At 51.8% G+C, this 23,943-nt stretch overlaps 1 protein-coding gene and 1 long non-coding RNA gene across 4 annotated transcripts in view; one reads left to right on the top strand and one right to left on the bottom strand.

The window, feature by feature from the left end:
• EPHB1 (EPH receptor B1) overlaps positions 1 to 23,943 on the bottom strand; it is a 474,596-nt gene that overhangs the window by 287,042 nt on the left and 163,611 nt on the right. For all 3 annotated transcript variants that reach the window (XM_038570949.1, XM_038570950.1, XM_038570948.1), the window contains one exon: positions 5,633 to 5,697. In XM_038570949.1, coding sequence (XP_038426877.1) covers positions 5,633 to 5,689 — 57 coding nt within the window. In that variant the 5' untranslated portion in view covers positions 5,690 to 5,697. The remainder of the gene's footprint in view (positions 1 to 5,632; positions 5,698 to 23,943) is intronic.
• Positions 951 to 5,658, top strand: LOC119877434. Its single transcript, XR_005377055.1, has 3 exons — positions 951 to 1,246; positions 2,725 to 2,953; positions 5,542 to 5,658. It is a non-coding gene; the product is annotated as an uncharacterized LOC119877434 (long non-coding RNA).

The following is a 23,943-nucleotide window of genomic DNA, read 5'->3' as shown; positions in this document are numbered from 1 at the left end:
CTTGGCTCTGGACTCCTTTTTCCATCCTTCCTCCATCAAATTCTCCTTCCCATATTGGCACATAAAGATGTGCCAATATTAAAGTAGTCAACAGAGTATGTCACAGGCTATGAAGATGGGTTCCCAAGGGCAGTGCAGATGGAGCTGGGGTCTGGAAGCCCACAGAGTGCTCTTTGAAGATCACTCAGGTAGATGTTTACACTAAGGCCACATGTCCCTCCAACACAGAAGCCACCGGCGGCCCCAGTACACAGCGAACCCCAGAAAAACTCTTGAAAAGCAAAACAACTCTGGGGCTGGATTTCCAACAAGCAAGTGGAATAAGCCCCACTATTAGAGGCACCTGGGCTTGCTTTTCTGACCTACCATCCAGCATCTGAAAGCAACTGGCACCTTCTGGTAGGTGTCCTGGTGTCCTTGATCATGTTTACCTCAGGAGAGGTGGCACCATTTGCATCACGAAGTAAGCTCTTTAAAAAGATACTGACAACCAACTGGGTTTTGAGAGGCCTACGACAATCATTTTATTGGGCTACAGTAAACCTAAATTGAACATTTTCTAAGTTCCGTGCTCGCTTCAGCAGCACATATACTAAAATTGAACATTTTCTAAGTTCAGAACCCTGGGTTGGAGATGCAAAAGTATCAAGAGTTCTCCTCATTTATTGGGCCAACAAACATTTATTGGAGTCTACCGCCTGCTGGGCTGCTGCTGAGCCCCAGGGATAGAGATAGAGCTGCTCCATCCTCTGGCCAGCGGGGAAGGCCACACAGCAACACCTGGTTAGCTCACAGAGCCATGGACACTATGTCAGAAGCCGGCACCATGCCAGTGTCACCAGTGAGGGTCCCCAGGGATACAGTTGCTGGGAGCTGAGCTCCTCCCTGGCATTTGTGACTCTATAAATGTTCCTTTCTCCCTCTGCTCACCAGGTGGCCTCCACTTCAGGTTCGACCTAAAGGCTTTGAATTAACGGTGCAATTAGATCTGAAAGCAACATTTGGGTACAACTCCTTCCTGGTTGTGCCACGGAATATTATGATCTGCTTTCCAGCAACATAACTGAAAACAGTTTGTGGGCTCTGTGTGGGGCAGGCAGTCCAATTCGTCTCCACAACTGGCGGTTCTCGAGCACAGCAGTGAAGACACCCAGTGAGCCCCGTAAAAGGAAGAACCCCACGGCCTCTCTCTGAGGAGCCAGCCTCACAGGCCATGCCCTGTGGATAGGGTTCATTGGAACGCCAGGTGGGCCCCCTGGAAGAATTATGCTCCTTCTGGTCAAGGCAAACTCAGTTCTTTGGGAACACTCAGGCTACCAGAACAATGCCAGCCCACCCTTCTCCGTCGTGAGCATGCGTGCTTGGTATCCAGACTGCAGAGAGGCTCTGAGGCCTCTGCTCCCTCTTGAGGGTAGGGATGAGGGATGTCTCTGCCTCAGTGGGTCCCACGAAGATGTGGGCCACCCACCCAGGCTCCTGGCTTCTCAGATGCCTGACGTTGGCCCCTCTCCCTGGACCTCTTTACTACCCAGAAGTACTCTCTACCTGTCTTTTTTTTTTTTTTTAAGATTTTATTTATTTATTCATGATAGAGAGAGAGGGAGAGACAGAGACAGACAGAGACACAGGCAGAGGGAGAAGCAGGCTCCATGCAGGGAGCCCGACATGGGACTCGATCCTGGGTCTCCAGGATCACAACCTGGGCTGAAGGCAGGCACTTAAGCCGCTGAGCCACCCGGGCGATCCCCTCTCTACCTGTCTTAAATCCAAGCCCTGACTCAAGTCCACGGCCTATGGCCCTCCACCAGTCTCATGAGTCTCAGCTTCCACCCCTCCATCTGGGCCCCTACACTTTGTCACAGTGGTCAGACTGCTGTGGCTTCACTCTTCTTCTTACTGAATAGATGCCATGACACAAGACACCAACCTCCTCTCACCGATGTCCTCTACTCCTGGTCCTCGAGGACCAGGCCCTCTATGCTTGCAAATCCACACCTCAGGATGATTCCAGCAACACATTTCCTCCAGTATGATCAGACAACTGAAGGAGGCCCACTGATCGAGGTGTCGCAGACGCATGGCCCGCCACCACAGCTAGGCCACCACACTCCTTCTAAACATGCCTCTCTCCAGCTCTCTAGCAGTGGTTCCTTCAAAGCTGCCCCACCCTCCTAAACCCATGACCACCCACCCTCGCTCTCTGAATCTGGCCTCTAACCTCAGCGAGAAGATAGATCATTGAAAGAATTTTCTGTTTTATGGCTTCTGTCACCAAACCTTGAGTACCCATATCTCTCTGCAGGCCCTTGATCTCTGTCCTGCCATTTCAGCAGAAAAGGAATCCCGTCCCCTGCAAGGCCAACACGACCCACAGCCCCGTTCCCTCCATCCCCATGTGTGGTCTTCCTTCCCCTACATGAAGTGCTGTCTCCATCGCCTCACCTCTCGCTGACCTTCAACTCTTGCTCTCTGGCTTCTACTCCTGTCCCCTGTGAAACCCTCCACACAAGTCACCAACAGGGGCCCTGTAACTGAGCCCACCCAACCCCTGAGGCTCTTGCCAATTCTGACCCCCCTCCCCCCTTGACACACTCCTGGCTCCTCTGAGAGAACCACCTCATGGTTTTCTCCTGCCTCCTCAGCCTCCTTCCCAGGTTCTTCCTTCTGTATTTGACATTGCAGCGCAGGTTGCTCATCCAAAGTTGTCACCTCTTCTCCCTCCAGATGCTCCCTGGGAGGCCACAGCCATGCCAGGCTCCCCTCCCATGGATGTGAGGCTGCCTGCCTTCCAATTCCACTGCTCACGAGTCAAGCACTGGCAGAGCCAGTCCCATGGGTGCCCTTCAAACTCAACAGGTCTGATGCTGAACTCGGCCTCTTCCTGCCCAAGCATGCTGCTCCTCCCATGTCCCCCATCTCTGAGAATGGCACTGTCATCGACCCACCTGCCCAGGTCAGAAACTTGCAACAAGGACCCAAGTCAGGTGGTGAACTAGGTGGTCAATTTCCAATGGTGCACAAATAGGCAGGACCCCAGCTACCTTGGAGATTACCCCTTTGGTATAACCAAAGGGGTGCTAGAAGCCAGGGGGGTAGAAATTAACCCAACACTAACATATAAAGAGGCAAAATATGTAACTGTGCCAAGTGTTACTGAGGAAAGCACCCTGGCCCTCGGTGGACCTGGGATGCGGACCCAGCGAGGTCAGGGATGCAACGAAGGTGTCCCTGCAGATGGACCTGAAGATGATAGAGAAGAATTGCTCCAGTGTTTGGCCTCTACGACGTGGTAAAATGGAGCCCACCTGTTTGGTGGGAGATGGGAAGGGAGGTGAATTCTGTTTGGTCCAGGCTTAGATTGACATGCTCATGAGCATCCAATGCAAGATGGGATAGGGACACACACTTGAGAGCCACTGGGGTGTTCAGAGAATCGGGGGCAACAACCTAGGATGAGAAGAGTGGGCAATGGGGAGAGGGTGAGAAATGGAAGCATAGTCCCTGTTGCTCCCTCTCGACCCTGGGTGAGGGCCAGCCTGACCCTCCCACCACTCACTATAAACCAGACAGGCTCTGAAGCTGCTCAGGGCACGAAGAGAAGAAGTACCCGGCTGTAAGTTCTTGAGAGAAAAGCATGGGGGAAAGGTGGCTGAGTCGTGGCTGCTAACCAGTGGGAGGGCAAGCATGGAGCAGCCCAGCCAGCTGCTGTCTCTAAAGGGCATCACTTGACTTTGAGTGTTTTCCTAAAGGACAATCTTCCTTGGGAAAGGAGAGCAGAAGTTTAAAGAAGACAGGTGGTGTGTACAAAAATCAAGGGGAAAATTAACCATAAATCATGTCGATGCCTCATGAAAACACAGGCCTTCAAACAATAACGTAATTTGTAAAAGAGTGGCAAGTTCTTAATATCCAGCAGCCTGGAGAGTTGCTGCCTCATTGGTTTGGCGTAAATTTCCTGGTAGAAGTGGGAAAGGTTCCCTCATAGCCCATGGTGCTCCCAGCAGGACTGGGACTTGGTCAGCATGGGCAGGACTGGCCCCTGCCCCTGGTCCTGATTCGGCAAACACCAACCCATCCTAATCCTTGCCTTCCTGACTCCTAAGATAGGACACCTGCTCCTGGCGGGGGTTGGGAGTTGGGGAGGGCTGTTCTGTAAGTATTGGGGCTGGAAGGGAGACAGCGAGAGCTGGGAAGTAGGCAGAGCCTGTTGGGACCCTAGTGTCCCATTTAGAACTGTCCCTACAGTAAAAGGGGGCCACGGCCTGGTTATGCCTTGTTGTGACGTGCACCACAGGGTGTAGACAGGCTCAGGCTAGAGATCACCAAGGGCAGGGAAGGAGACGGGAGACGTGGACTGCCCTGCCCCCGCCGACTTGGCTCCCTTGCTGGAGTGAAGAGTCCCCTCACTCCCCTGCCCCCTCCCCTGGTGATCAAGCCCTGCGGGGAGCCAGTCACCCATGCCAGGCTTCTGGACGTCATCTCTCCTCTTCCATCTCCTGCTTCGTCCCTGCCGGCAGTCCATCCATTGCCAAATGCTGCCAGTCCTTCCTCCTTTGCTTTGCTCTAACAGCCCTCTAAGTAGCCTGTTTTCAGCCCTCTCTTCCGACCCACCCAAGACAGCTGGGAGAAGCTCTTAACTGCTTTTCTCTCAACTGTTCCCTACAGTCCTGTCAGCAAGCGTGGCCATGTCATTCTCCTGCTCAGGATCTGTCCATTTCCTACAGGAGAGAATCGACAGTGCTGCCTCAGCATGGTAGGCACGGTCCTACCACCGTGCCCCTTTCCAGCTCATACCCCAGCCCTATCTCAGCACTGTCTATACCCTGCCATGTTTCAGAAACACAGACTCTCCTCTCTCATGTCTTTTCATGACCCTCTCCCTCCAATTGACTATGGGTCCTACTTGAACTATCTTTGCAGACTCCTCATTCACCATCTGTCAAACTCCTACATACTCTGTACACCCCAACTAGCAGGCACCTTCTCTGCAAAGGCTTGTGTGTCCCTTCTAAGTTCCTCACTTCCAGCTCTGGGCCATACTTGCCTATTGATCTCTCCACTCCCACAAAGAAGAGATGTCCTTTAGCCTATCCATGAACATAGTGGTCTCCAGCACCCATGGGAGGCCATGAGGTCCTCAGAGCTGGTCCATTCTTATAATTAACAGGGTTTGACCAGGGGCACAAACACTGACCAAATGAATGAAGAATATCTCTCTAAGCCAAGCACCAGGTGAAAGAAAGCCTTAGCCCTTCTGACCTCTAGTTCTCCTTATGCCTTTGCCTCTTGGCAGCCCTGTGGGCATCACAGATTTCTGATTTCTGATCTGTATCAGCACCACCAGCCTGAGTGCCCAGCTCTTGGCAGCCACTAGCCCTATACCCACACAGTTACCTAGGGGCCAGCTCCCTGAAGGACTGTGTCAGGAGATGGCCTGCAACACCACACTAGGGAGCAGGCTCAGCTCTGAGACCCCTGGTCCTGCCTCTCTGTGGATGGGCAGGGGACATAGCCATTCACACCTATATTCCATCCCCCCAGATTTCCTGCCCTATGCAGGCTCTGCTCCTCCAGCCATCCTACAGGCCCAGGACCACACAGCAGGACTGAAGAATGGATGGTTGACACTCACCCCTGATGCAGGATTGGCTGTCCAGCCCAGCTCTGCAGTAGCTGTCCTGGTGTCCATTAAAGTTTCTGTGGGTCAAAAGAGAAAATCTGGTGAGTCATAAGGATTGCTAGACAGTGGTCCTTATGCTTATGAGGTTACTAAGGACTGTAAATGTCAGTGTCAGGAGCCTTGGGCCTCTTTGTGAAACCTAAGGCTCAGAGAGGGGAAGAGGCTCCTCAGGATGCCATGGCTCAGACCATCAGGTATCCTGATGCTACATCCATTACTCTCTCCCTGAAAGCCCAAAAGACGCCTGTGGTGGATGAAGTCATCGCTCCAGACACTTTACCCCCACACATGGCTTCTTCCCAGCATACTCTTCCAGAGGCTCTTCCAGAGCTATGTCAACCCAGCAGCCAGATTTAATTTGTTCCTTGGCCTTCCTGAGCCATGTATTTCTGCCCTCTTCCTCCCCACTGGGTTGCTTCTCCAGCCTCATGTGTCTGTCCCCACTTCTCCCCACAACTGTCCCCTACCATGTTGACACCCTTGGGTGGTTTCTTATCGACTCTCCTGGCCCCCATCACTCTCCCAAGACTCAGCCTCCCTGCAGGTCCCTTTGCCCCTGGGCCCAGATGCATGCCATCCCCTTCCCCAAGACTCAGCCAGGACTCACACCAAAGCACCATCTCTCAGGTCCCTGCGGCCCGCTTCCTGGCTACTGATCCCCCGGCCAGTCAGGGAAAGAGGCACCCTGACTCAGCTGGGAGCTGCTGGGAGCCGTGGCAGTAGCTACAGTTCACACACTAAAATCACCAGGCACATAGTGACCACGCACTTGCTGTTCACAAGACCAGTTTTCTGGCAGACAGCAGTCAAGCATCCCGAGGACGAGGCACCTCTTTTTTTTTTTTTTCTTTTTTGCTCTTCAGCCTATTATTGACCGCTGTCAGTTCACACCTCTCAGTGGAAACTGTTCCCCAAAAGCTGCTCCTGAGCTCCTGAGCAGCAAAACCAAAAGCCTCTTTGGTTTTTTTTCAGCAGTTTTATTGAGGTAGGAATGACATACAATAAACTGCACATGGTTAAGGCATATAATCTGATAAGGTCTGTCATATATTTTATATGTGAAACCATCACCACAATCAAGATAATAAATATATTCATCATTCCCAGAGGTGTCTTGTCCCTTCATAAATCCTCCTTTCCTCCTGGCCGGGTCCCACCTTATCAATGTCCTGAGGTAATGATTGATTTGCTTTCTATCACTATACATTGATTAACTGGGATTTTCTAGAATTTTATATGAATTTTATATAAATATAGTACATATTATATTTTATCTGGCTTTTTGCACCTAGGATATATATATTTTTTTTAAGATTGGTTAGATGTTGTGGGAGCCTGGGTGGCTCAGTTGGTTAAGAGTCTGACTTTTGGCTTCAGCTCAAGTCATGATTTCAGGGTCATGGGATAGAGCCCTGCATCAGGCTCCACACTCAGCAGGGAGTCTGCTGGAGATTCTCTCTCTCTCTCTCTCTCTCTCTCTCTCTCCCTCTGCCCCTCCCTTCCTCCTTTGCTTGCATGCTCCCTAAGATAAATAAATAAATCTTAAAAAAAAAAAAGATTGATCGTGTTGTATATATCAGCGGTTCATCCCTTTTAGTTGCTGAGTAGCATTCCACTGTATGGACACACTGCAGTTTGTCTACTGGTTCACCTGTTATTCCCAGTTTGGGGCTATATGTCAGAGTGTGTGCACAGTCCAGTTCCTTCACATCCTCACTAACTTGGTATGGTCGGTCATTTCTAATTTGGGCCATCTTCACCAGTCCGTGGTAGTATCTCATTGTAGTTTTTTCATTTGGTGCAGTGTGTTCAAGATTTTACAATTTCCACATTTCTTATTATTGAGTTTGGAGAGTTCTTTATATATTTTGGATTCCAGTCCTCTACCTGATACATACTTTGCAAATAATTTCTTCCATTCTGCAGCTTATCTTTTTCTCTTTAACAGTATATTTCAAAAAGAAGTCTTAAATTTTGATGAAGTCCAATTTATCAATTTTTTTCTTTTATGGTCTGGTATCATACTGAGAAATCTTTGCCTAACCCATGGTCACAAAGGTTTTTCTCCTACCTAGGTCTGTGATCTATTCTGAGTTAATTTTTGTGTAAGGTAGGGGATATGAATCAAATGTACAATTGTTTTTATCATGTGGATATCCAGTTGTTCCAGAGGGGCACCTTCTTAAAATTCACACAATGGTGCCGTTTAGGCTGGTGGAGGTGTCTTCTCTACCTGGATTTCTCAGGACATGCATCAAAGGTACCGGCCCCACTGTATAAGTGCTCAGCAAACAGAGGAGGGGGAAATAGACATGAGTTGTGTTGGCTTTTCCTTCCTCTGTTTCCTGTTTCTCCTGAGCACCCCTATTCTGTGTTCAGTGCTTTAGGCAGGAGATGGGAGATATGAATGCAGAATGCACAGTTATAAAATTGTGGGACCCTTAGGAATGACTCCTGGCATAAACCAAAGGTTTGGGAAGAAAGCCACCCTATGGGCAGGGCGGAGGGAATGAAAATCAAAGTGATAAATGAGGACCTGTGTTGAGAAAACAGGTTCACCATGCTCTTGTCTCCTAGTGACTCATCCCAGAGAATGGATGGTGGGAATCTGTGGAGGTGACAGGGCCTTGGCCAGCATGCCAGCATGGTACCACAGCAGCAAGCAACTCCACCAGGCTGATACGGCTTGGACAGAGCGGAGGAAGCCTTAGGTCCTGCTGGGGCTAATGAAAGGGACTCAGAACCACACAGAGGGGACCTGCGTGGACTATACTATATATAAGCAAGGGTCAGACGGGCTATGGGGAGTCTCAATGAGTGCGGTGTGGACAGGTACTGACAGGACCAGTGAGGCAGCTTCCTCCACAATTGGGCACTACACAACCAGTCCTTAACCTTGGTCACATTTCTGCCACCCTGAGGGAATGGGGGTCTAAAAAGCAAATCGAGAGAAGTAGAGTAAATATAACAAGCTGTATTTTCTTGCCCGTTTGAGTTTGGGTTTGGACTGAGAGCCCTACCCGGCGTACATCAGAAGGAAGGTAAGCGCTGGAACAGACTTCTTGAGTTTGTTTTCTCCTCTGATTCTTCTGACAGCTGGGGAGGCCGGGCCCTTCCTGGAGCAACCCTCCCTCTCCCCCTCATCTCCACTCCACAGCACTAATAATGATCATAATGACACACCGAATTTACATAACATGCTTCTCAAAAGACACTCCATGAGGCTCTGCAGAAATTCATCTTCATGATTAAAATGCCTCCGCCAGGTGGGTCTGAAGCAGGAGCCAGTGAATGCATTTGACAGAGTTGGGGACCAGTGTGCAGAGAGGAGCAGTGCCTCCTGCAAGGTCACACAGCCTCCCACCCTGATGCCGTAGCTCCAAACCCCAGTGTGCCACCCACCAGGCACATGTGGGCTTCTGGGGCTCTACTGTGGCCATTGGGGTCAGGGTGGGTGCTTTGCTCCTAAAGCCAAGGAGCCACAAAAGCCCCCAGAATAACGCATCACCCCTGCCTTAACCTCAGGACCAAGCGGAAGTAGTGGTAAAGAGGCAGAGGAAGTGGCAGCAAGCGAAATAGAGTTCAGAATCAAAAATAAGAATTAGCCTTCATTTCTAAACCTCCCAAGCACTAGTTTGTCCTGTTAACCCCATTAATATAATCTAAGACTTCATTATATTCATAGTCACCTGCTCCAGGGCTATAATTGAAACTGTTTCTAAATAATGTTTTCATCCACCCTACTGGACAGAAGTTGCAGCAAGAGGAATCCATTTCTCTGCATCCTGCCCGCTGTGGAGACAGAAGACCACAGAACCATAAACCATCCACTCGATATGATTAAGGGCAGTTTCTTTTCTGGCACAGAGAGCTCCTGATTATGGCATTACATTCTGGTGGGGGCTGAATAAAAGTGATTTGAGGAGGTTTACATCTCCCTGGAGAGGAAAAGAGCACTCATTTGCATTTATAAAGCATATTGAGAGCTCTGGCAGAAAGTTATGGTGGAAGCACAATTAAATATTTACCATCACTTCTGCTCTCAAACAGTGGCGTGGGGGCCAACCAGCTGGAGGTGCATGTGTTGCTGTCAGATCTGATGCCTACAGGGGATGCAACTCTGGGAGCTCCACCCACCGCCTGGCCTCTGCCCGCTGGGAAGGGCACATACACAGGGGGAAAGTGGGTGCAGCTGTGGGCAGACTAGGTCCGGATCCCACTTCCATCACTCATTCTCTCCTTCTTCTCTCTCTCTCTCCCTCCCTCCCTCTTTCTCCTTCCCATCCCCATCCGTCTCTCCCTCCTTCCTTATCCACCGAATGGGGCTAGAGCCAGCTAATATACAGGACTGGGGGTAGGGGGTGGGGATAAAGCACTGCAAATATGCCATTATTATTATTATTATTATCATCATTATCATTACTATTATTATTATTATCACTTAATCACGCCAAGCTTCAGTTTCCTTAGCTATTGCAAAAACCCTAACGGTGCTATCTGTAAGACACCTATAAGAGATCTGTAAGACTCAACAATATTAAATATCTAATAATAGCTCATCTACATTCTTCCTTGCACGTTGGAAAGACCAAGGAGTGACACGTTGAGGATACAGCAGCCTATCAGAGAGGTGGGTGCCCTAGAAAGACTCGGGTCTAGTCCAGGGAAGGACAAGAAGCAAAGTCACACTCGCCTTACTATTTTGGCTGAGCGCATGAGAAGGAGACAGAAATTCAAGGGAATGGATGGGGTTCTTGTGCATGTGGGGAATGAGTGGGCCCATCTCCACACTGTGTGGAGGTAGAGGGCGATGGGACACTGGTCTCCGGGTGCTGGTGAGTAGTGGGGAAGAGGGAAGGATGGAGAGCTCCACCTGGCTCTTGGGACAGAGAACAGAGTGACTACCCAGAGGCAACAAGGGCGGCAGCAGAAACAGGTTGATGGGAAGGAAGTGGGAGCCACCCCAAACATCCGAGAGGGTGAGAAGACTGAGCAGGAGGGGAGGGAGGCCATGCGGGGAGACAGAAGGAGGCCTCTGGAAAGAGCTGGCTGGGCTAGCAAGAACCCGAGGACCCAGGCACATGAGAAGCCTGGCAGAGAGAACCCATTTTCCCAGGAAACAATTTCCTTGCAGTGGTTTTGATACAGGGAAACCCTCAGGGTGTCCCCTCCAACTCTGGAGGCCGGTGCCTGCAGGTCCGGGTCAGGGGCCAGGTCGGAGCCCTCTGAGTGGAGGAAGAGGCAGCTGCTGCCTGGCTCTGCAGGCGGCAACTGTCTCTGTCTGGATTGGCACCTCGGGATGTATTGACATTTGGGATGAATTAGATACCCATCATGGTGAAAGAGAGATAAATAAACCCCTCTCCTTACAGCTCTGCCATTCTTTTTGGAGAGACATTAATCAGACATTCAGCTGAAAATATTTACAACGTCCTTCCGTGGTGGTAACAATATGCAACAACATGCACAGATGGAATCGGGGCTTCCAGGCCTTCTCGGAGCAGTGCCTCCTGTGTATTTGAAGAGGTGAGGCTGTGGGCCCTCCGAGCCCAGAAGAGCCAGCACAGCCATGCGTCATTGCCCTGTACTCCCTCCGGGCCCAGGAACTCCTGAAGCCTGGAACCCACACCATGCTGTAGCTGCAAGAGCCAAGCTGTTGTTAGGTACACACAAGGAGCTGAGGGGCAGCTCACTGAAGCCCCAACTCCCTCCCAGAGCCTTTGCGAGGGCTTGGGATGGTTGGGAGAGGTCTGAAACGCAATGGTATAAAGTGGCCCCGGTATCCGTTCAGCAAAGAGCTGTCTGAGCAACTGCTAGGGGCGGAGTGAGTTCTGCGCAGGCATCAGAGAAGGAGCAGAGGGTATAGACGGACATCTCACCCCTCAGGGAGCTTGCAGGCAAGCGGGGAAACAGAACTTAATCAAATAACCATGCGGATAAATCTGCATGTACAGCCTCAGTGTACGGCAGGAGAGAGGAATCCCTGGGACAGCTGTGAGCACTGAATAAAATGACAGGGGTACTGAAGCCTGGCAGACAGCTGGCACTGCCTCCTTCCTTCCCCAACTCCTGGCTGATGAAAGCACAGGGGTCACCACCCCCTACATACACATCTACACACACACACACACACACACACACACACACACACATCCCTGCCCTACGACCGAGTGTGAACTGGCAGGTAAGATAGCCATTAAACAGTCTCCCCCACGCCCACATCCAGAGTGTGCTGAGGACCAGAATGTGCTGGCGACCCCTGCCCTGACCACAGTGAGGGGATGCCCGTGCTGCCCTCCAGACCTGGGCTCAGCAGGGCAGCCCGAGCACCACCTGGAGCCCATGCGCTCCGGCCACCACCCTGGCTACTATGGTGCCCGCACCCCTGGCCCTGCTCCATCCATCACAGCAGCCTGCCAAGGACTCAGCCCAGCCTCCCTGCAGAGTTCTTATGTGGCTCTTTTCCCTGACCTTCCTCACAGCTGTGTCCTGCCTCCATGTGCCCATGTGGCCCTGCTCTGGATGCTCAGTCCCTGAGACAGAGTCCCAGAACCAACAGCTTCCAACCCCCAACTTCACACCACGCCCACACTTCCCGCTGCTGGCACTGGCCAGCCTCCCTGGAATGTCATCCCTACCCCCTTGGAATTGGCCTCAAGCTGCCTCCTTGGACCAAGGGAGACAGAGACTTTGCCAGCTCTGGGTTTGGAGTGAACTGGTTGAGTGAGAACTCTTGAGGACACCAACCAGCCTCAAGAACCCATGTTCTGGCATCACCAGCCTGGACCCAGCACAGCTACAAAAGGTTAAAGCAAGAAAGTATTCCAAGGAAGCCTTGCGCATCCCATCCCGTGTGTCCAGCCCAACTAAATCTTCTCTCTACACCACACATCCTCTCGTGCACACTGCCCCCACCCAAGCTTTCCAAACCACCCTTCCCTGGAGTCCAGGAGGGAAGCCTCAGAGGCATCTAGCTGTGATTCCCTGTTTCCCCTTAGTCTCATCACATCACTTGCCATGCCCCAGGGACTCTTTCTCTGCAGCACCTTCCGCAGCTGTGCATTCCATCGCATTCTCAGCCACCTATCTGAGTCCAGGGCTTCACCCCCACCCCCACCCCACCATGCACGGGGATTACAGCAATCACCTCCTCACTGATGTCTCCATGGAAGCTCCCATCTCAGCCACCTGGTGCCAATGTAAATGGTTCAAAAGCAACACGGCCACGCTGAGCAAAACACTCAAGCAACTCTGGAGTCCTGGGTTCTAGTCCCAGTGCCACAACTGACATGCCAAGGAAGTCACGTCTGAGCATCAAAGCCTGATCCTCACGGGTAGAGGCAGCCCCGCCTGCACCCAGGAGCCAGCCAGACCATGCCCAGAGAGCTGCTCTCTGCATATTCTTAACAACAACATTGGACTAACACTCATTGACTGTCTTTGCCAAGTGTAAAATGCTAGGTAAGAGAAGCTATTATTAGAGAAGTCTCCGCTGATGGATGTGTCATGGTGGCCGGTAAGGAAGAGAAACAAGCCCGAGTAAACAGATGAGCCAGTCCAACCCATCTGCTGACTGATGGACTGACTGAGTCAGAACAGGCATTTAAATGATAAATACAAACTGTGAAATTTGCTCTTTTAAGGAATGTGCAGATCAGTGCAGTAACCGGCCCCCCTCCTCTTTCTGTTTCTCTTCTTTTCCAAGGTGCAATTAATTACCATAAACAGAAGGAAGCCACAGCATACATAGACGGGTCACAACACAGCAGCACGCCTCAGGGAGTTGGGGTAGCTCTCCATCTGCACTTGATCTACACGGGGCACAGCCTGAGAACAGCCTGAGAACATGTACCCAGGCCCCTGACTGCCCTCCCTCCGAGGGCTCTACCAAGGGTCACAGGGCAACAGACCAGAGCATGGGGACAGGGCATGGGCAGTGCAGCTGGGGAGCTGGAACGGGCTGGAGATAAGCCCCTGAAGGGCGGCCCTCTCTGCCCACCCTGGCCCCAGACATGGTATATGGCTGGAGAGGATCCCATTCCTCTCTGGCATCAGATGGTAACTTCTGGCTTTTAGGTCTTTAGAGTGTTCTCGAAGAAACATAGCAAGACACCAAAGGGCAACTCTCTTGGGAAATGTATTAGTTTCCCAAGGCTGCCACAGAGTACCACCACCGGGGGTGGGGCGGGGGGGGGGGGGGCTTGAAATAACACACATGTATTGCCTCAGTTCTGGAAGCTAAAAGTCTAAAATCAGGGTGTGAGCAGAGCCACGTTCCCTCTGTAACCTGTCAGGGAGAATCTTTCCCAGCTTCTGGTGGTTTGCTGGCAAACTTTGGTGCCGCTGGGCCTGCGGCTGCATAACTGCAATCTCTGCTTTGTCCCTGCGTGTCTCAGTCTTCACATGGCTGTTTTGCAAGGACACCGGTCAAGTTAGGTTAGAGGCCCATCCCACTTCCGCAGGACCTCATGTTAACTACCTGCATCCATTATGACCGTATTTCCAAATAAGGTCATATTGTGAGGTGCTGGGGGTTAGGGCTTCAATACACCTTTTTTTGGGTGTGTTTAGGGGTGCACAATTCAATCCACAAGAGGAGGGTAAGATGCCGGGGATAAAGCTGTAAGGTTTTCTCCAACAAAAGGCCGCATGCTGAGAGTTTGGCAAATATAGGCACAGACAAGGCTGGTGTCTCCCTCAAAGACATCCTTCCTAGGAGGCAAGGAACAGTGTTCATTTGCTTGTCCAGATCCTGTGGGGATCCCTCTCCTCCCTGTTTCTTCCTAGAGGGCAGCCCCTTAGGGACCGCACCAGCTGGGCCCCTCAGCACGGGAGCACATCCCTGGCTCCTCCGTCCCGAGTGGGCAGAGGCTGGTGCCCCCCTCTGCCTACGGGGTCCCTCCCCTTGCCCTTCAGGCCTTGGGATGGAAGGTGCCCCACCACTGTGGCTGTCTAGGCACCTGCCACCTCGCTGCTGTGCTCACTCATCTCCCTCAGCCGCATCTCTGGGCTGCCACGTGCTCCTGCCAGGCTCCCCTTGACCCTCAGGACCCGTGTCAGTAGCCCACGGGGGGGAGCGCCACGTCTCCCGTCCCTCTCCCGCCACATCCTCCGGCACGGCACGCAGGAGGGGGTGCCTGCAGAGTGGCCGAGTCCTGGTCACACTGGACTTGGATCGGACGCACCCAGGGGTGGGGGGTTATAGCTCCACCGCCAGCCGGTTGTCCGACCTTCAGCAGCAAGTCACTGGGACCCCCACAGCTCATGCTTGGCCGTCCCCCGCATGAAGGTAACATGAGATACTGTTCGCCAAGGGCTTCTCGCGGCCTCTGGCAAGCTGTCATAGGGGTCCCCACACAGAGGCTGTGGCTAGGTTCCATGTTGGGTGTCCCTCACCTGGTGTCTCTCACCACAGCGCAGTCTCTCACCAGCCCGAGGTCCTCAGCTGCGCCCAGTGGGGCGGGGCCGGCGACCAGTCTCCCACCCTAAGGCCCCTCTGAAGGATGCATTTGGCTCCACCAGGCCCTGGCAGCCTCAGCTGATGGAGAAGCCACATTTAAACCTCCAACCACATCAGCGTCTCCTCAGCCACCCCCTGCCCAACCACAGACAGGCGGCCTGCTGCAGCCTCCTTCCCCCCACAGATGCTGTGCCTGAAGGGACCTGGGGAGGGCCACAGCCTCCGCTAGAGCTCGCTAAATGCCTGTCCTGTGGGCTCTGCCGGGAGGACCAGCTGGACCCCATGTGGCCCTGCTCGGTCTGAAGCAATGGGGAAGGCCAACAAGAAGGAGCCCGGATTGCCGAGTGGCTCCCCCGCCTCACCCCCAGAAACAAGGTGAAGCCCAGAAAGCAGCGCTGGGCTTTCTGGGTACCGGGTTCCTCTCAGTGCCCTGGAGCTCATGCAGAGCATGTGAGGCTGGCATGGAAGGGATGGATGAACGAGCCACACCCCAAGCCCAGTGCCCCCAGTATTGCCCTCCTCTGCACCCTGCTCCCCTCCCGTGACAGTGCAAGGCAATGGGTTCCTCTCCCATCTACTATCTCAGATTCCCTCTGAGGAGGCCACCAAGAACTTAAGACAAGGGTCTCTCCCTGTATCCACAGCCCTTGGGAAGGGGGTGGCAAGCAGCTCCACTGCCCTTGTTTTCCCAAGGGGGGCAGGGTCGGAGGTAGTTCTTCAGAACAAAGACAGGATGACAACAGTGTCTGTCCTGTGACCCACATACTCCCACAGCATCCCCCTCCCCGTGCCCCTGCACAGCTTCTACTCATTCTGTGTGTTCTCCACCTTGGCCTCCCCACCCAGGGCACAACTTCTTGTCTCCGCATGGCTCAGTGGCAGATGCGGGACTTGGGCTGCCAGGACTGACAGCCATTCTACAATGAAGGAGAAGCCTGCACAGGTGAGACAAAACAGGAACAGGGTAGGGGGAGAGTGAAAGCCTTCCATCTGGGGTACAAAAATCCCAAACATTCACAGTCTTTCCTTTGCCAAATTTCTTCTTCTGTCTTCTTTTCCTTCCATCTCAGTTCTCTTTTCCATTCTGATCTCTGTATTCCCTCATCCTTTAAGATGGTCCAACACCCTCTCAGATCCTGAAGATATGCCACAGCCAGAGAACCAAGAAGAAAACCAGGGGTCTCCACCCTTGGCCAGGGATCTCCAGATCTCTTGGGCATCAAACACCTGTAGGCACAAGCCACACTGACCAGATCACGTGAGCATGCAAAGGCAAAGCAGACTTCCGAGGCTGCCTCTGGCCCAGGCCTGACTGCTGGCTGCCCTGTCCACTCCCTGGCCATCAGGCATCCCTGGGGCCTTTATAACCAGACCTGAAGCTGAGCCTCACCTCCTCCTGACCCAGACTCCTCCCTGACAACAACATGAACCTGCCCTTTTGCCCCACCCAGCAGCAATGAGACACACACACACACACACACACACACACACACACACAGAAGGCACAGGGAGAGAAAAGGGAATCACAGAGGGATGCAGTGGTCCAAGGACATCATTTAAATCAACACCCACCACCGACCGTGCAGGCCTGGCTGGGAGTGCAATGATGCTCAGTGCTCACCTATTTGCATTTGTGTGAGGAAAGTCAAAGAACGATTAAAATTGAGGAGCCCGGCATTTCCAGCCCTCCAGCACCACGAGTTCTGATGGAGATGAAATGTGATCACCCCAGCCACTCTGACACGCCAGTGAGTGGGCACCAGTGGTGCATAAGAAATAGCCATGCAGGGGCACCGGGGTGGCTCAGTGGTTGAGCGTCTGCCTTCAGCTCAGGTCATGATCCCAGGGTCGGGCTTCCCGAAGTGGGAAGCCTGCTTCTCCCTCTGCCCATGTCTCTGCCTCTCTCTCTGTGTTTCCCATGAATAAATAAATAAAATCTTTAAAAAAAAAAAGAAGAAGAAGAAGAAAGAAAGAGAGAGAGAGAGAGAAAGAAAGAAAGAAAGAAAGAAAGAAAGAAAGAAAGAAAGAAAAAGAAAGAAAGAGAAAGAAAGAGAGAAAGAGAAAGAAGAAAGAAAGAGAAAGAAAGAGAGAAAGAGAAAGAAGAAAGAAAGAAAGAAAAAGAAAGAAAGAAAGAAAGAAAGAAAGAAAGAGAAAGAAAAGAAAGAGACCATGCATAATAAGCCTGCTGCCTCCTGCTTTTCTCGCGCACAAGAAAAGAGGGCCTCTCACTTTTGGGGGGTGTGGCCCCCAGGGCATCAGTCACCCTGGAGAAGAGCAGGGGGAGAGCCCACACACCCATGCAAAATGACTCCCTGCAGCTCTAATGAAGGCCAGCGACGGATGGTGGCCCGAGCTCGTTCATCAGAAGAAACGCGCTGCCGTCTGCCTCCCCTTCCAGGCCCTCCTGTGCCCTCATCCTGGATTGATCTATGGCACAGTAACGCTCTGAAGCCACTGGCATGGGGACTGGCCCGAGGGTCCCTGCATACACTGGTAGCACTCAGAGAAATCCAGGTACCCCTAGGGGGATGGCTGTGGCAGGGGCTCAGAGGATGTGCCAGGTGAGGGGCCACCAGTCAGAAAAGGAAGGGGTGGGGGCTGCCCAGGCAGGCTCTCATGTTCTTCTGGACACATCCTGAACCAGACTAGGGCTGCTAAGTCCCCAGGGACCACCAGAGCCCCCTAGGGCTGCTCCAAAGCTCACCTGCCACCAGGTGCTAACCCTCTCTGTTGACACCCTCTTCCAGGTGTCTATGCTGGGTCTGTGGGTCAGACTACAGTGCTGGGTCTGCTGTGCCCCACTGCTCTCCTTGCACACAGCCTCAAGACTCCTCATTGCCCACCCTACCCCCACTCAGAGGCCTCCCCCTCCCTCTCCAGAGAGCCAGCCTGGCCTACTGCAGCCCCCAGAATCACCACCCAGGCACCCCAGACCGAATCTGTCCTCATCCCACCCTAACTGTCCACCCACCAAACTCCTCCGGCCACAGCTGGGAAGACTCTCGTCCCTTCTGGGAAGCCTGCCTGACCACCCAGGCTTCACTCTCCTCCTGCACCCGAAGATGCAGTCCACCCCCACTGGCACCTCGGCCTTTTATGGCCTGTGTTCTGTGTCACCTTCACCCCCACTGGCACCTCGGTCTTTTATGGCCTGTGTTCTGTGTCACCTTCTCTGTGGTTTCCTGGCACAGTGTCCCGTAGGCTCTGTGAGAGCAACACCAAGTGACAAGGCTCACCTGCACGGGCTCCCTGCAGGATGCCTGGCAGTGGCAACTCACAGCCAGTGGAGAGCTGACCGGTGGGCCCAGCTGTGCAAACAGCCCTAGGTTCCAGGGCTGTAGGCAGCAAGGTGGAGGCCCACTCACTCTTTCTCCAGAAGACCTTCCTGATGACTCAAGCCACCATGTCTGTCCCACCCTCGCCTCCATCCAGAGCCACCACTCAGTGCAAGCTTCACTGTCTGCTTTTATCATTTCACCCTGTGCTGGAGGACTGATCCGGAACTGCTTGCAACGTGTCCTCTCTCCACAGGTCTAACCCTGTCCTGCTGCACCATGTGACCACTGTTAACTACACAGAGTGTCAAAGGGAGGCAAGAAGTGATGGAAGCAATGGACCACCAAGAGCAGACCCCAAGAGGAGCCTGCCAGGGAATGGCTCATTCTTAGCTGTGAGATCATGGTTCAGGCCTCCCTGAGCTGTGCAGCCATGGGGGATCGATGGGGTGATGCCCAAGGCCCCTCCGGCAAGGGCCCTTGAACTCCACAAATGCCTCCTGCCCTCAAGAATGGACCTCTTGCCGCTCCATTTCTCCTTGTCAGGGAAAGCCTGTCCAGCCCTGCCTCTCACTCGTGCCCCCAAGGCCTCTTTCTCACTGCCAAGGTGTCTGGAAGGGCCCTGGGAAGATTTCTATTTGTGTTTCCCAATCAATAACATTGACTGGCTCCTGGCTTCCAGAATCTCCTGAGGTCCCAAATAGTCTCAATGCCACAAATGTCCTCCCTGAGCCTTGTAAAACTCTTGCAGTGCATGTCTTTGTGCAGAAATATCTCCAGAGGGATTTGAGGCTCCAGGCAAAACTCCCCTTGTTGGCCTGCAAGGGAGGCTGCTGGGTTTGCACAACTGTAGGCGGCGGGTCTGGCGGCCAGAGTCCAGCTTCTGCTCTGGCTGTGAGCACCTGATCTGTCCCCCACAGCAGGAAGGGAGAGCAGGGGCAAGTCTGGAGCCTGAAACCTCCCAAGGCAGGAGCTGTCACACTCCTGCAGCTACCAGGGCTCTGGCGTTGTAGCTTTAGGAACCGGGTAAATGTGATGGCATAACCTGGAGGTCCTGGGCTTCCGGCAGCGCTCTCAACCAGAGAGGAGACCTGCGCTGGGTCCAGGCTTGGCTCTGCCATCAGCATGCAGTGCAAGCCTGGCTATCCCTCTGCCCAGTGCCCCTGGTGGACAACGGATGAGGTGGTTCTCTGGGCCTTTCTGGACCGAGGCTCTTCCTTGAGTGGATGCTGAAGTGCAGCTTCTAAGTTAACAATTGGCAGTGGGGGGCACCTGGAAGTCACCCCCTCCTCTTCAGTGAGGAAGCTCACGGGGAGAGTCCTTCATCTACTCGGCCTTGTATTTCTCTGCCAGGTTGGAGGCAGGGGTCTCCTTGAGAGGCTGGTACCTCTCAACTCTTTATCTTGGCTTTCTGACCAAAAGAACAGGCTTCAGGAAAAATGACACCTGCAGTTCTCTTCCTTCCGACCTGAGGAAAGTTCAAGTCCAGTGGCTTCAGGACCTGGAGCTCTGTTCCATGTCCTCTGGCTTGGACATGATAACTTGTTCAGATGTCTGGACACTCTATCACTTCTTATCCAAATACGCTGGGGGTTGGGCCCCAAATCTCGGCATCGTTCTCAATTCAGAACCTCTCAAGGTCTAAAAAACTCCAGAGGGAGCCCTGGGTGGCTCAGCGGTTGAGTGTCTGCCTTCGGCTCAGAGCGTGATCCCAGGATCCTAGGATGGAGTCCTGCACCCGGCTCCCCGCAGGGAGCCTGCTTCTCCTCTGCCTATGTCTCTGCTTCTCTCTGTGTGTCTTTCATGAAGAAATAATAAAATATTTTTTTAAAAAGTTCCAGAAGTTTGGTATACTCCACCATCCTAAGCTTGAGCCTCTGATACAGTGCACTCATCAGTGGATCATTTGGTGTCTGCTTACATACCACTGAGGATGAGCCATTCACTACCTTTCCAGGCTGGCTGTTCAGGTTGTTCCAGCTCTCCGAAGGCTGACTCCTTGGGATTTCCTTTCCTTGGCCCTTGTTGTGCCCCCAAAAGGACCCCCCAAAAGAACCACCTCTTTCTCCCTGGCAGCCCTTTGGATTATGAGGGGAAACCTCATAAACCCTTCTGAGTTTTCTCTCTCCCCCACACTCGGGGTCCCCTCAGCTCTTCTTTCAGCCTACTACCTCATTTGCACTGTCGTAATGGGACAGGGCCCACCATGGACTTCAAATGCTTTAGGAGGGAAGGGGACTCACCTCCCCGGTGGGTGGGCACAGCCTACCTTTCATCTCCCTATCAATTCCCTGTGAACCCCACTGAGCATGCCAGGGGTGGGTGTCTCCGCAGGAGTGGCTTCTTAGAGCTCTAAATCCTTCCCCAGGGCCCCAAGGACATGATGAGCAGCCTCTCTTTGGGGTGTGGGTGCCCTTCCTCCCTGTGATTCCCCCCTCCCCCTGGGCCTCTTCGCTCCCTCCCCCACCCTCACCTCTCCTTCCTCTGCCCGCTGCCTCTGCCTCCTCGTTCCAGGCTCCTCTCTCCTCCCTCTTTGTGCCATTGTTGCTGCTTAATAGGGTGTTTCTGGGATGAATAGTGTTTTCAGCCCTAGCCGGGCATACATCCGGCCTTTCCCAGCCCCGCCCGGTCCTCATGGGCGCTGGTGGAGTTCTGTGGAGAGCAGACCCAGACAATGGGCCGGCGGATTCGCTTAAGAGCTCACAAAAGCCCTATTTCCCTCCACGCAGTGCAGAGTGACAGGCACAGGGAACAAATCCCCTTCCCTGCATGTTTGCCCGCATGGGATGCCAGGGGAGCGTGGGGCCCCTGTGCAAGCAAGGCCAGAGCCCTACGTCCTAGACCCAGGAAGGCCAGGGACGAGGGCCAGCGCCTCTCTAGTCAGAGCTCTGGGAGGCTTGGCAAGGCCCCCACCCCATGCATTTATTGGGAATACTAACACCTCTGTGTCTGACACATAGAAGTCTCTAGTTGCAGTCACAGAAGGCCCCACATCTTGTGTTTACAATAGGAGGGGTGAGGGCTTGCAAAAAGGAAGATGGGATACACAGCTCAGGGCACCGTGGGCTCTCTGAGGTAGGAATGCATCCAGGAGCTGGTGAGAGCCCCAGCAGCCCATCTGCATTTGGGTGAATGGGCCGGTGACTGAATCAGTGTGGGAACAACTCCTTAGCCAGGATACCAGCCTGCAGTTTCTCAGGGGAGGAAGCACATCTGCAACGTACTGGTCTCTAACTCTGTACCAGGAGACCCTGAATTTAAGGGCAGCAGTGTGTCTGGGGCCCAGACAGGGAAGGCCAAGTTGTGGCGTGTGGGAGGCGAGAGCACATATGAAGTAACCAGGCCCATGGATGGTTATTCCTCATTTCCCAAGGACACTCAATTGGTAATATCTAAATGTGGGCATGTTCTAAGATTTCTATTAATTTTCAAATTGAGTAATACAATCAAGTATACTCTCTTTCTTGTAAGATGTCAATTCTCCTTAACCTCCTCCTGATTTCCATCAGCAGTATTACTGGCTGGCTTTCTCAGGAAGGAAGGGGTCACCCTTTCTCTACATCATAAGAGCTGCTCTGATGTATATAATGTATGGAATGATGATAGATGGCAAACGGCAAATTGTGTACCTCCTGGAAGGCCCTTTTGTGCTTTACATCTTAGGTTCACATTTCAGCAAAATGATGTGGAACTTCACTCCATAGCAGCCAAAATTCAGTGCTAAATCTAGGAATGGCCAGAGACATGGGCTGTGTTTTCTTCATGCTTCACCACATTCCTTAGGCCCACCTGCCCTTCCTTTTAAAAAATGATGCAAAGACTCCTAACTCTGGGAAACGATCTAGGGGTGGTAGAAGGGGAAGTGGGCGGGGGGTGGGCGTGACTGGGTGGCGGGCACTGAGGTGGGCACTTGATGGGATGAGCACTGGGTGTTATTCTGTATGTTGGCAAATTGAACACCAATAAAAAATAAATTTATTAAAAAAAAAAGAAATAAGTCAGGAAAGAAAATTACCCTATACTTTCACTCCTTTGTGGAATTAAAGAAGCAAAACAGATGGACATCTGGAAAGGGAAGGAAAAATAAAGAAGATAAAAACAGAGGGAGGAAAAAGAGACTCTTAATCATACGAAACAGAGGGTCACAGGAGGGGAGGGGGTTGGGGAAACAGTGTCACTGGGGGATGGGCTTGAAGGAGGGCACGTGATGTCATGAGCACTGTGTTATATCCAACTCTTCTTGAATTCTACCTCTGAAACTAGTATTACACTATATGTTAATTAATTGGATTTAAAATAAATTTTTCAAAAAATAAATAAATAAATAAATAAATAAAGATGCAAAGCTTTACTAATCAGCCAAAAAATATATATACCTGCCTCCTTTGGAGGACCCTTACCTAGCCAGCTATGGTACAGTTAAGAGAGCATTGGAGTTGAAGTCAGAAGACTTGGGTTCTAATCCAAATAGATAATAACAGTGTGACCCTGGGCAACCCACACAACCTCTCTGAGCCCCAGATTTCTCACTGGTAACGTGGATACAACATAACTATTTCTCAAGGTAGTATGAAGAGCTAATGATGCTATTGTAAAGTGTTTATCATTACACCTGACCCATAATAATCACTCATTAATATTATCTATTACTGTTTTTTAAATTATTAGATAAAAATTAAGATATATGCCTTTTATGAAGACTGTAAGGTCTGTGTCTTGATAGCAGCTCCATGATCCTTCAATTTTCGCGTGCAGATGGGTGTCCAGTTGTTCTAGTATGATTTGTTCAAAAGATTGTCTTTGTTACATTTTATTGCCTTTGCTCCTCTGTAAAAGATCAGTTGACTATATTTGTGGGGGTCTTTTTTCTGGGTTCTCTATTCTGTTCCATTGATCTATGTTTGTATTCTTTTGCCAATACTGCACTCTCTTGATTATTGCAACTTTATAGTAAGTCTTAAAGTTCTCCAACTTTGCTCTTCAATATTATTTTGGCTATTTGAGGTCTCTTATCTCTCCATATAGACTTTAGAATCATTTTGTCTATGCCCATAAAATAACCTGTCAGGATTTTCATTAGGATTGCAGTAAATTGGGCAGCCCCGGTGGCGCAGCAGTTTAGCACCACCTGCAGCCTGGAGTGGGATCCTGGAGACCCAGGATCGAGTCCCACGTCGGGCTCCCTGCATGGAGCCTGCTTCTCCCTCAGCCTGTGTCTCTGCCTCTCTCTCTCTCTCTGTGTGTGTCTCTACGAATAAATAAATAAAAAAATCTTAAAAAAAAAAAAAAAAGGATTGCATTAAATCTATAGCTCAAGTTGGGAAGAACTGCCACCTTGACAATATTGAATCTTCCCATCCATGAACATGGAATATCTCTCAACTTAGTTCTTTAATTTTGTTCATCAGAGTTTTGCCATTGTCTTCATAAAGATCTCATCCATATCTTGTTAGATTTATATGTAAGTATTTCATTTTTGAGGGGATTTTGACATACGCTTTAATAAATAGCCCTTAGAGCTTATAAAA

The sequence above is a fragment of the Canis lupus genome, chromosome 23, assembly GCF_011100685.1.
Source record: "Canis lupus familiaris isolate Mischka breed German Shepherd chromosome 23, alternate assembly UU_Cfam_GSD_1.0, whole genome shotgun sequence".
In the NCBI taxonomy this organism is placed as follows: Eukaryota; Metazoa; Chordata; class Mammalia; order Carnivora; family Canidae; genus Canis; species Canis lupus.
This window is presented reverse-complemented; position numbering and strand designations above follow the sequence as displayed.